Source organism: Epinephelus fuscoguttatus, linkage group LG15 (assembly GCF_011397635.1).
Source record: "Epinephelus fuscoguttatus linkage group LG15, E.fuscoguttatus.final_Chr_v1".
Classification (NCBI taxonomy): Eukaryota; Metazoa; Chordata; class Actinopteri; order Perciformes; family Serranidae; genus Epinephelus; species Epinephelus fuscoguttatus.
Window position 1 is genome coordinate 26,505,254 of NC_064766.1, and position 13,520 is coordinate 26,518,773.

At 41.4% G+C, this 13,520-nt stretch overlaps 2 protein-coding genes across 2 annotated transcripts; both read left to right on the forward strand.

Moving 5' to 3' along the window:
• Positions 1-1,523: 1,523 nt before the first annotated feature.
• LOC125902479 (transcription factor Sox-14) lies at positions 1,524-7,083 on the forward strand. The gene has a single exon (XM_049598826.1). It carries the CDS (start codon positions 2,603-2,605, stop codon positions 3,335-3,337), a length of 735 nt encoding a protein of 244 aa, XP_049454783.1. The 5' UTR covers positions 1,524-2,602; the 3' UTR covers positions 3,338-7,083.
• Positions 7,083-11,389, forward strand: cldn18 (claudin 18). Its single transcript, XM_049598825.1, has 5 exons — positions 7,083-8,188; positions 9,276-9,440; positions 10,150-10,312; positions 10,406-10,519; positions 10,665-11,389. Exons 1-5 carry the CDS (start codon positions 7,969-7,971, stop codon positions 10,756-10,758), a joined length of 756 nt encoding a protein of 251 aa, XP_049454782.1. The 5' UTR covers positions 7,083-7,968; the 3' UTR covers positions 10,759-11,389.
• The last annotated feature ends 2,131 nt before the right edge of the window (positions 11,390-13,520 follow it).

Genomic DNA, 13,520 nt, shown 5'->3' on the forward strand with positions numbered 1-13,520 from the left:
GGCTGTTTAATAGCACCACAGATAAGAGGACAAATATCTATTTCTGATTTTGGGCTGAACTGTCCCTTTAAGTTATTGCCCAGACTTTTCTCCATCAATGTCATTTCAATAACAGAGGAGATGGCTAAAGCGTCTATCTGATAAGATAAGGTATAGTAATTATGAAAACTGTAACAACCAACGGAGTCACTCAGGGCCAGTGAATTATGGCAGTGATTAATATTGATTTTGTAGAGTATGGAGGAGGGAGAGATGAGCCGCTTGTACACATATTGATATATAAGAAACCTGCATGGCATCATGGGAAAGAATTTGAATGAGGGATTGTGTTAGTTTTGAGGACAGGATTTTTAAAAAGTAGGAGCACAAATTGGGAGTGGTTTTGCAACAAAGATGGAGGCAAGTTTGGAGTAGAGTCTTTATGCACTCACTTATGGCCAATTTCTTTTAATTTGGATTAATGCATGGCCGTATGTAGGGTCATTGCAGGTGTATTCTGGGGGTAATTTGGCAACTTTGGTGTAGTTACATTCTGCAATAAAAACATTGACAGTTTGTAGTCTGATTGTGCAACTTTACTACTGATTTTCCACCAGGATTCAGTATTTATGCCCAAGTGCATGGCGCAAGGCTGTTTAGGGTGTGTAGACCACTTTTGCTGGTCAAATGGTGCATAAACTTGGTGCAAAGTAGGTGCAAGGGACAGAGGGCATTTAGTCCCTTAATTAATCACAGATGTATTCTGGATGTGACATGAATTTCCCTTTAAAAGCCGATACACCTGCACCTCGCTGATTTACATGGCGGTATGCAGTAAGAGCAGTAATGTCACTGCAGCAAATACTGTGAGACAGTCAACCAGCAAAACTAAAAACCGTTGTTGTAAATGTGACAGAGGAAACAGCACTAAACTTTTAGCTTCTGAAATAATCAATGAAGTTACTCAGCTCGTCGTGTGTAAATGCACACAGCGTCTCTCTTAATGGGGAGTCAGACAGCAGCTCTGCTCTCTGCCATGTTCACATTTTAGAGAATGTAATTAATATTTTCCTCTGTAATGAGGTATTATTTCAACCCCCTGCAACCCATCTGCACTTCCCTGTGTGTGAGACATGCAGAGTGTACACACATTGTGAGTACGCCTATGTAGACGCATCTTACTATCTGAATAATGCACCCTTTAAATAGCAGAAAAATACTGTGTCATTCTGACTTTAGAGCAGGGTTTTGATGGTGAATGGAACATTCCCTTTTTGCTGTATCAAAATAGCAGTGCACCAACAATGTGTCTGACCACACCTCATGTTAAGACCTGCACACCCATGGGTGCACAGATGGTTAAAATTACATGTGTCTGTCTGAAAGTAGCAATGACAGTTGTGTTGCGCTGTGTGCCGCTTTGTGCCGGGTGTAGGATAGAGCCCTTAGACTACTAACCTCTTTATTTTGCTGGTTTGTTATTGCCTAATCATTTGTTGAAAGTTTCTTGGAAAGGATCCTGCAACCCAATTAGTGGTCATCATTATATATGGTAGGAACCTTTGTTTGTCTGGTCAGGTGTTCCACCTCAAAGAAAAACAGTTTCTGACCGCTGAAGCAGCTTGTTGCTGCTTGAGTTACACGTGGATGTTTTTGAATATTATTGGAAACATGTTCGAGTTTAATGGACACAGACAAGTTTGTGATGGAAAAATAACAGACAGTGTACAACTTTCAAGTTTGACTCAGACTTTGATTCATCAGACACAATAACAATCAGTGCATCAGTGAAGTCATTCTTGTGCAGCAGCTCAGGATGGATTTTTGTTGAAGGAATGGCTGCGTTCCAATAAATCTTGCAGTAAATTCACCATGAGAAATCCAAGCAATAACCAAATATATGGACTTTTCGTTCAGGGGGTGTGAAGGGTGTTTGGGGGCCACTGACCCATGGCCTTGGTATTTCTAAAGTTCTGGCTACACCCCTGGTTTTATAAGATGGCTTCTCATGACTTTGAGGAGTGTACAGCAACTTTCTTTGAGATCTTCTGAAACAGAAATTCATCACTGAGCAAATGAGCAACATGCAACGAGGAACTTAAATATTTTACTTCCATAGCTCGTACAAAACCCTCTAATTTCTAGCTTTCTGCGTGTGTCATGCAGCAGATTACTCTCCTCACTGGCCCCCTGCCTGCCTGCGCTTGGGTCTGTAGACATTTGGAGAGACTAAGGAGGAAGGAGGGAGTCCCTCAGAAATGTTGTACAGTCACTTTTTGTGAAGGGATTACAGTGCTCTCTCTCATTCTCATTGGTTTGGTCCGCCGTGACAGTAGCGTGGTGATGAGCGGTTGACATGCCCAGCATCATCCATAACAAGCTTCCAACTTGGTCCTGTGTGACTCCCATTCATGCGCCCAGGCTTTGCGCTTTATGTACTTTTCTGTTTCACTTTGTGCAAATGCTTCAGTCAATTTGGAGTTACGGTTTCTAGTCTTTTCCAAAGAGAGAGGGATAATATTTCTTAGCAGACCACTTTTCCTTTTACGCACGAGGGGAGCATGAGCTTCTTGGAGAGGTAACTCAATTTACAGTAGGAATAATTAATGTGTCAGCGTCTGAGATGGCAAAACCTTTAGATCACATCAAAAGACCCATGAATGCTTTCATGGTGTGGTCCAGAGGCCAGAGGAGAAAAATGGCCCAGGAAAATCCAAAGATGCACAACTCTGAAATCAGCAAGAGACTCGGCGCCGAGTGGAAGCTGCTCTCCGACTCTGAGAAACGTCCGTACATCGACGAGGCCAAGAGGCTGCGGGCTCAGCACATGAAGGAACACCCGGACTACAAGTACAGACCCCGGCGCAAGCCCAAGAGTCTCCTGAAGAGGGACCGTTTCGTTTTTCCGCTGCCGTCTTTACTCGGGGACGCAACGGAGCATTTGAAGGGATTTTCCATGGACTCCTTTCTCGTTCCCGGGGATAAAGCCAGAGCTCTCCTCGCTCCTGTCTCCTCCTCCTCTTCCTCCTTCTCGCTGCTGGAACCGGTGGCGCAGTTCAGCACCGGAGCTGTCCAGCGCATGGCGGAGATCCCGCACGCACTGGCCGCCGGCGCTCTGCCCTACAGCGCGCACACGTTTGGATACCAGACTGGAGGGATGGGGGGTCTGGCTTGCCACGGACAGCACACCCACACCCACACTCACCCGTCACCCTCCGGGCCTGGGTATGTGGTGCCGTGTAACTGTAGCGCCTGGTCCGCTGCCACTTTACAGCCTCAGGTAGCTTATATTCTGTTCCCGGGAGGGATGACGAAGAACGGCGTGGACTCGTACACTTCAGCCAGCTCCAGTGTGTGACGGACCGGATACACCCAAGACGCGCGGTCATTACGGGAAAACTTTGCGCACAGGACCTCCCCATGTAATATGACACAAGGCTAAAAAATGGACAGCACTACATGTCCTCATCCTACAAATATCACAGCAAACCTGATTATTAAAGGCTGTGTTTCTGCAGATTTTAAAAACATTTTACTCACCAAAAACGCACTACAAGTCCCTTTATTACTCGTTATCACATGTAAATGCAGAGTAAAGATTTGGGGCATAATGTGAAGATGTTATTTTGTTACTCTTTTCTCAAAAACATAAAAATAAATGCAGGAGGTCCACGCCTAACTTTTCTAAATAACTGATATAACTCAACAGGCGAACTGACCTTTGAGTCCACATTACTGCCAGTCAGATAATCATAAAGCTCCTGTGGTTTTGAGAGGGCAGAGAAAGTCTGCAAGAGGCAGTGTTTGTTTTTGACATGATTATTTACACAGGCCCAAAAACACTTAAAATCAAATTTCTAACTTTGGATTCATCATTTTTAGGGTGAAGTCATGTAATTTGTCACATCAGGTAAAATTGGACAAGCAAGGTTTTTACATCTTGGGCTCTTTAGATATTAGCTGCCAGTCACCAAAGATGTTTTTGTTGCTACAAATGTGCTTTACATGAAATAATGATTTTGATTGGTCTGAGATAACTACAGTGGGCAGGGCAAAAAATTAGGCAAGCCATGCAGCATGTTAATTTTTTTTTCTTGGTTAAAAGAATACTGCAGCTAAATCCGTGAGGGCATAACACAAAATAGTCACAGGATGTCACATTTTATGAACTGTTTGACATAAAAACATTTTCAAAATACACTTAACCTTTTATGGGAAATGATTTTGAGTGAGTATTTATGTTTTCAGGTAAAATAGGACAAAAAATAAGCTAAAATGGGACATTTTTCTGAAGTGAAATCAGCATGTTTGTAAGCTACCAGGTGCCATAAAACATGAGTTACTATGCTACACTGTTACATCATAACTTTGTCACTTAAAAATGATTTTTTAAATGAAATGTTTGGTTTAATTGCAGATTTGATAAAGTAATGACTGAAATGACAAATTGATTTAACCATTGATTTATCGTAGGCGAGTGGACTTGCTTGAGTTTCTTGAGGATGTTTCACCTCTCATCTAAGAGGCTTCTGCGGTTCAGAACTGAGAGGTGAAACGTCTTCAAGAAACTCAAGCAAGTTCACTTGCCTACGATATAGCACTTAGGAGTACCTTAAAAGACGTTTCATTTTACCTGAACATGTCATCTGAGTGAGGTAGGGGTTGTTGATGTGTTTAAAGATCCAAAGTTTCTTAAGTATTTTACCTGGCAACTTTTTTTCTTAATAGAAATATAGCAGAGATCCATAAAAAGCTCAGTTATATAGTCTTCTGATTTTTTCCTTGGTTTTCTTGGTAATCTACCAAATAGTGTCCCACATTACCTGACTTCACCTGCAGTTTGACAGTTTGTCCCCCAGTATATCTGTCTCAATATGCAGGCCTGGTTTTTGATTTGAAGTGGAAATAATAAATGTTTCCCAAAAGTATTGTCTAATAATTTGATTTTTTTTCTTTGGGGTCCGTTGCTTTCAGAAAAATGTGTAAAAAATGTCTAACTATTTTATATAAGCAGCTACATCCATTTTGGATATAAGTCAGTTGCTGTTCAGTGAACAATGTTGATGTGAAGTTGAATCATTTTATTGATAATATAGTCTGGGATGATCCACACCACCACCATTTGTCTTGAATATTTTTTTAATGTCTGCTGATTATCAGTGTCATTCCTAAAATTTTTTTTGTTAGATGTTATTTTATGTCTGATGTCAGCTGTAATAATAATAACTGGGGAAAGTACAGTAAGTGTTCATGTTCCTGACCACCTGAGCGCTCTTATCTCAACAAGCTGACCGATAAGGTGTCCAACAAAGGCTCACACAAAAGACAAACAAATATGAATATAATGCAAAATAAAAAACAGAAATCCATTCAGCTGAGGAACAAAACAAAATTAAAGTCCCATCGTGTTTGGTGACTCCTGTATGAGTTTCGTTGTGTGTTTGTGCGAGGGAGCGAGAGCAAGGCTCGTGATAAGAGAAGAATAGAAACTTCTCTCCTCCCCAGGTGTTGACAGAGTGATAAGGTGATAAGTTGAATCATGGAAATCGTATGAGGCACTGTTTGTTTCAGAGTTAGTAAGAAGGAATGAGTCCTCACACTGAAACCACTGAGTCTCCACGTATGACGACTCATAACGCTCATCCTGTATCTGTGATGTAAGTTTATTAAACAGGAAGGAGCTGCATCAGGATTTCTGAGTCATGGCCTTTTGCCTTTATTAGATAGTAGAAACAAAACAAATGTATTTAGCTGGACATGAATCAGGGACGTTGTTATTACATGGTCAGCAAACCCTTCACCAACAGGGCACATTATGTGTGTGGAGGGTTTTCATTTGATACCCTGGGCGGCACAGGAGAAGAAAAAAGTTCTTGGATGAAGCGCCAGATTTAAAGATTTTGCTGTGGCGTCCTCGAGCCAAACACCAAATCTTTATTAATTCAGAGGTTCAGTGATGCAGCTCTGTAGCCGAGCTTGACCTGTGGATGTGGAAAATGCTTTACTTAACTGGTTTCTTTTGTCATTTTAAAGAAATACATCACATTATTTGCCCCGGGTTATGCTGAATTTGTGAGGAAATCTTTGTTTTTCTTGCATGCCTCTATGGTGTACAGAGATTTTTTTTAAAAAGTGAACATTCTTCATGAATAGAAGTAATCATGGTCTGCATTTAAAGGTCCAGTGTGTAAGATTTAGAGGTATATATTATGGTGTATTATCACCTGAAAACAAGAATCGTATATCTGCTACCTTAGAATGAGCCATTTAAAGCTACATTAGGGGTGCGTTCCAAATCACATACTCTTTCTTTTTACTTTTAGTACACACTGCAGCCGCCCTTAAAAAGTACTTAGCCTACTGTTGCATGCAGTATGCACACAATCAGGACATACTACTTTCTTCTAACATCACACCCTGAACCATGGCCCTCTTGTTTGTCTCATCTCTTTGTGGTTCAGTCGATGTGAAGAGCATTATGGGTCAGAACAGCCCGAAAATCTAACTGGATGTAATAGAACATCCTGGTATTTTGGGCATACTGCATTTCACATATTATGTATTTGGACATACTAAAACTTGTTCTGGCATACTATATAGTATAGTAGTATGGGGATTGGAACGCAAAGATAGAGTGGGTCCTCTTCAATGTTCATGTTGTTCCGCCATGTTTCTACAGTAGCCCAAAACAGACAAACCAAACACTGGCTCTAGAAAGGGCTCATTCGCATTTTCGCATCAGCCACTGTAGTCCTCCTACACACGTGGCACATGGAAGAGGTTTCTAGCTGGTTAGATGCCGCTAAATCCTTCACACTATACCTTTAACAACAGCAAAACTATATCAAAACAGCCTGTTTATAAACTCTCATAGAAATCATGCAGAATAATCCATGTCTCATTTATCCAGTCGTATGCTCAGTACTTCCCAAACACATGCATTTTGCTAAAATGTTACAGTATAAGTGTCTTCCATCGAGGAGTAGTGCACCCTGAGCGTGCCCAGGTGCACTACTCGTCAGTGTGTGAGACTGTTTGTACTGAATCTTGATGTTTTAGTGAAAATGTATGTGTTTGGGAGATACTGAGCATACGACTCCACAAATGAGACTAGATTATACTGCATGAGTTGTGTGAGAGTTGGATGTTTTGATTACAGTTTTGCTGTTGTTATAAGTGGTCCCTGTTTACCCCAATTCATGAAGAATCTCTGCCTTTTTTCGAATCTCTGTTTGCCGTGGGGGACAACAAAGGTTTCGTCATGAAATCAACATAACACAGTGAGGTATTGACATATAGAAATGGTAATTTTGTGTGTAAGTTACTCCTTTAAAGACACACCTGTGGCCTGATTTGAACTCACATTCTGACCTTGTCATAATTGAGATTCTCTGCTTGTCATGTGTGTTATTTCCTTCTGTTTGTCTTGCTTCCTCCCGAGTGTTCCTTTGTGCTCTATCTGATTGAGTTATTCTCTCAGTTCTGCCTCATCTCTGTGTGTCTGAATGTTTGTCTTTCTGCAGTGCTGCATAATGTTTCAGTGTGTCAGGGTGTTGGCATTGCAAATGACTGCATAATTCAGTCTCTGACCAACTGTCGGCGGTTTACCTGAAGCCCTGTGGAGTCGGTGATTCAGTTTCCCGTATTTACATTTAAACAGTTAGTTCTCATTTAGGTGCCAGGTGTGCCTATCACCACTGTGTCCACACCTCTCAGCACAAGGCAGCCCAACCCATGCCACTGTATCACCCACTGGACGAAACCCAACCGCCTCCGCCCATTGCCACCATCACTACAAAGTGCCACTCTGCCCATTTTCATACTCTGCCAGTGCTCTACACACCTGCTCACCTTTGGCACCTTTACTTAAACCAGCGACATATGCAGCTAAACTTCAAGTATTAGCCTCTTTGTCTCATTATACTGGGAACAAACCATCCTGCACACATCTCCCAGTATATTTCCTAACTTCTGACGGAGGAAACAACAATGGCGCCTTCAGTTCTACAGAACGGTGGATTCATTTTGGGGCTGATCGGTGCAGCAGCCCTCATTGCAGCTACTGCCATGAATAATTGGAGTGTCAAGGACAGGCAGGGGGATGTGGTAACGTCTGTTTACACCTACAAGGGCCTGTGGCAGGACTGTGAGACCGCCTCATCGGGGTTCACAGAGTGTCGCCCGCTCTACGGCCTCCTGGGTTTCTCAGGTAGGAAAAGACTATCCTATATTTGAATGTGCAGAGCTTCCCCAGTGACTGCTTACATCCAAACTAGTTTCAATCCATCACTTTTCTCATTATCAAACACAAACTGTGTCCACAATTATTCAGTTTCACTGTCAGGGCCACTGATAGATGATTTAGATACCGAGCTTTCTCTGATTACAAGAACAAAGATGCAGTGAGTGAGAAAGTTTAAGGAAGTTGTTCAGTACTCCAGTTAGCAGGAAGTTGTCTCACTACGTGTAAAGATCCGTGAGGGCCTAACTATTTCTTCTCAAATGACAGGGCAGGAGGTTTTTAAAGAACAGAGATGAGTCTTATTCAGTTTCACAAGGTCCAGGATGACGTGTAAGTACTCTAAAAAAAATGTACAAGATTCCTTATAAGTAAAAAAAAACCCAAAACAAAACTGGAATGGTCCGTGGTCCTTAAAAGTGTATAAATATGGCATTGTCATTGTCATGTGATTTTAAAGGCTTAATAAAATAGATTAAAACACTTTGATTTTGTGGGGAAAAAAGAAATGTGTGATGACTTTCTCGCTACTGAAAGGATAAATCAGATAATTTAACAATGGAAAACCAAAAGCAAAAAGCTTCTCCTCATAACTAGTAGTGTAAATATTATTTTTTAAACAGGCGATGTTTTAAAGTCACTTTTACCCCCTTTGTTTCTGCCGTCCTCATACTAACTCTTGTTCCGGCATCGAGCCCACTCCTATCAGTATTTGCATTAGCAGCAGTGCATTCTGGTCACTATAATGGACAGGCAGGCCGAGACTTAGTCAACACAGTTATCAGAAACAGAACAAACAACAAGCAAAGGGCAGGTTCCTACAACACACCTAGAATACAGGTCCCATTATCAGATTAAATACATCTGCTAACATCATCCTCTAAACATTACAAAGATTTAAGTCCAAAGGCAAAATATAATTGTTATTGTCAGATTGATGACATCACTCGTGATGCAGATTATAATTCGATGTAGAGTTTCTTGGTAGAGTGAGACACATTATAAAATGTCAGATTCAGTATAATTTATCTGTGAGCATGTGTTTTCTGTCCACCAGGCACCTTCCAGGCTGTGCGAGCCCTGATGATAGTGAGCGTGGTGCTGGGTGTCATCGGGACGCTGATATCAGTTTTCTCCCTCACCTGCCTCACAATGAACAGCATGGCAGACACCACCAAGGCCAAGATGAGCCTCGCTGCCGGCATCATGTTCGTCATCGCTGGTAGGGTCACAAATAACAAAAATATGAGGGTGGTTTTTTTTTTACTTTGACATCTCTGGTTCTTAAAGGGACAGTTCACTCCAAAATCCAAGATACATATTTTTTCCTCTTATCTGCAGTGATAGTTTTGGTGTGAGTTTCTGAGTGTTTCCGAACAACCATATCGCTGCACAGGAGGAAGCGTGCATCTACTGCTAGCTCACCTAGCACAACTGAGCTAACTAAAGTTACACCTCAGCTGACAAGGATGCTATTAATGTTAACATCTCACACCATCATGAGAAGGAGCCTCTTGTCTGTGACTAGATGCAGGCTTCTGTCTCCACGGTGATTTGGTTGGTGGGTGTAGTTCGGTAGGAAGAAAATAGCTCGCAACAAGGTCTGTTGATTAGCATGAGTAACCAGGTCATGATTTCTGTAAAGAGACATTGCTGTTGAGTTTTTCAAATGAATTCTTTGGCACTTTGAGCATCACAAGCCGAGTGCCATTTACTCTCATTATAACGGAAAGTAGGCAGATATTTTTTGGCTGATATCTTCAACGCACAACAACTCCCACCAAAACAATCTAGACTGATAAACAGCTCTACAGGTAGAAGAAAAAATATGTGTTTTAAATTTTGGGGTGTACTGTCCCTTTAAGGAGTTGCACATATTCTCTCTATAAAGTAAATAAATCACTACGTTCCTGTCCGTAATCTTCCCTCAGGTTTGTGTGGCATCGCAGGAGCTTCTATCTACGCCAATCAGATTGTGACCACTTTCAGGATGTCCACCTACAACAACTATGGAGGAGGATACAACATCATGGGTGGAGGGATGGGAGGAGGAATGGGTGGAGGGATGGGAGGAATGGGAGGAGGAATTCCCAGGTAGGTTAGCAAGGTGATTGTTCTGCTTGTGTTCTTATATTCTCCGTGTTGTTCCCACGCTGGATCTACATCATGTGTTGTTTGTCTTACCAGATACACATTCGGCCCTGCGCTGTTTGTAGCCTGGATTGGAGGCGGCGTCCTGCTTATTGGTGGCATCCTGAAGTCATTGGCTTTCAGGGAAATGGCGAAAGATGAAAAACCACAGTGAGTTCACTCGCAGATTTATAGTGATAAAACTGACATTTTAACTGGCATTCTGCTCATACACTGATACTTGTGGACTTGTTTTGGAAGATACACCATCCCAGTAGAGATGCCTTCACACCATGTCTTTCCTCTTGCTTTTCAGTTACCCCGGGGTCGCCTACAAACCTCAGCCCCGCACCAAATCTGAGCTCAGCGATCACCACTCAGAGGGCAAGAAAACCCATGATTATGTGTAACTTCAACATGCAACCTAAGCACTACGAGTTTTTATTTGTGTATGCTTGTAGCTGTTCACATGCAGCAGGCTTTGTGGGATGTTTTTTGTTTTTCAGTTGCCTCATATACGCACTAAATACTATGTCTTTACTTTATGTAAACAGCAGACAAACAACAGAAACAGCAGTCCAACAGGTGTAATAAGAAATGAGTTGTGGCTAAATATGTAGTTTTCACACACACATCTCTGTGGTTACTGGATATTTATAAGTGCTGTATGTAATTGAAGTCTTTTTTACTTGAGTTTTGTGAAATCATTTAGTTTTTATTTTAATAAAACACTGATTTGTGAAATATGTGTTTGAATACTCTGAAAATATAAATGCTAAATTAGATCATAACATGCACAACTGATTATTCACATATATATACAGTGTTGGGAAGGTTATTTTTAAAATGTAGTAGGTTATATATTAGAAAGTAATATAACTATTTTAATTACTTCATCAAAGTAATGTAACTTTTCTGACAAATGTTTTAAACTGAGCAGTAAAGCTGAAAAATGTCTCTGCCAAAAGAAGATATTCCTGCACAGCTGAAAGATGCCAAACAACAGGATGAATGCTTTAGTCTACATATAAACTTTTTACCAAAGAGAATATTTTTGGATGTAATCCCTTCATTACCAACGTTTTGATAAGTAACTGTAATTTAATTATATTTTTTTTCCCCAGTAACTGTAACTGACTACATGTATTGTGTAATTTAATTACATATACAGTACAGGCCAAAAGTTTGGACACACCTTCTCATTCAATGCGTTTTCTTTATTTTCATGACTATTTACATTGTAGATTCTCACTGAAGGCATCAAAACTATGAATGAACACATGTGGAGTTATGTACTTAACAAAAAAGGTGTAATAACTGAAAACATGTTTTATATTCTAGTTTCTTCAAAATAGCCACCCTTTGCTCTGATTACTGCTTTGCACACTCTTGGCATTCTCTCCATGAGCTTCAAGAGGTAGTCACCTGAAATGGTTTTCCAACAGTCTTGAAGGAGTTCCCAGAGGTGTTTAGCACTTGTTGGCCCCTTTGCCTTCACTCTGCGGTCCAGCTCACCCCAAACCATCTCGATTGGGTTCAGGTCCGGTGACTGTGGAGGCCAGGTCATCTGCCGCAGCACTCCATCACTCTCCTTCTTGGTCAAATAGCCCTTACACAGCCTGGAGGTGTGTTTGGGGTCATTGTCCTGTTGAAAAATAAAATGATCGTTCAACTAAACACAAACCGGATGGGATGGCATGTCGCTGCAGGATGCTGTGGTAGCCATGCTGGTTCAGTGTGCCTTCAATTTTGAATAAATCCCCAACAGTGTCACCAGCAAAACACCCCACACCATCACACCTCCTCCTCCATGCTTCACAGTGGGAACCAGGCATGTGGAATCCATCCGTTCACCTTTTCTGCGTCTCACAAAGACACGGCGGTTGGAACCAAAGATCTCAAATTTGGACTCATCAGACCAAAGCACAGATTTCCACTGGTCTAATGTCCATTCCTTGTGTTTCTTGGCCCAAACAAATCTCTTCTGCTTGTTGCCTCTCCTTAGCAGTGGTTTCCTAGCAGCTATTTGACCATGAAGGCCTGATTCACGCAGTCTCCTCTTAACAGTTGTTCTAGAGATGGGTCTGCTGCTAGAACTCTGTGTGGCATTCATCTGGTCTCTGATCTGAGCTGCTGTTAACTTGCCATTTCTGAGGCTGGTGACTCGGATGAACTTATCCTCAGAAGCAGAGGTGACTCTTGGTCTTCCTTTCCTGGGTCGGTCCTCATGTGTGCCAGTTTGGTTGTAGCGCTTGATGGTTTTTGCGACTCCACTTGGGGACACATTTAAAGTTTTTGCAATTTTCGGACTGACTGACCTTCATTTCTTAAAGTAATGATGGCCACTCGTTTTTCTTTAGTTAGCTGATTGGTTCTTGCCATAATATGAATTTTAACAGTTGTCCAATAGGGCTGTCGGCTGTGTATTAACCTGACTTCTGCACAACACAACTGATGGTCCCAACCCCATTGATAAAGCAAGAAATTCCACTAATTAACCCTGATAAGGCACACCTGTGAAGTGGAAACCATTTCAGGTGACTACCTCTTGAAGCTCATGGAGAGAATGCCAAGAGTGTGCAAAGCAGTAATCAGAGCAAAGGGTGGCTATTTTGAAGAAACTAGAATATAAAACATGTTTTCAGTTATTTCACCTTTTTTTGTTAAGTACATAACTCCACATGTGTTCATTCATAGTTTTGATGCCTTCAGTGAGAATCTACAATGTAAATAGTCATGAAAATAAAGAAAACGCATTGAATGAGAAGGTGTGTCCAAACTTTTGGCCTGTACTGTAAATAGTGTCTCTGCAGCACCTTTATTCAGTGAGGTAAGTCCAATTAAGACTTTTCAAAGATATATTTGGGGGCTTTCTCTCTTTATATGAGAGGACATATACACTGTGAAGGGGGGAGAAAGTGGGGGATGGCATGTAGCAAAGTACTTATACCTGCGTAATGACCTGCTGTATTATAACAACTTCCACCTGCATGTTTTCCTGTTGACATGCAAAGTACCATCGGACATTGCACTGCTGCCCTTTGTTTATAAAACTGATAGCTGTGTGATAAAACAACAGGAGAAACTAGAGACCAGTGTGCCAGGCCAGTGTGTCTCTTCAAGTGATACATTATACACAGTATTCCTGTAACCTATCCCGCAATCTCATATT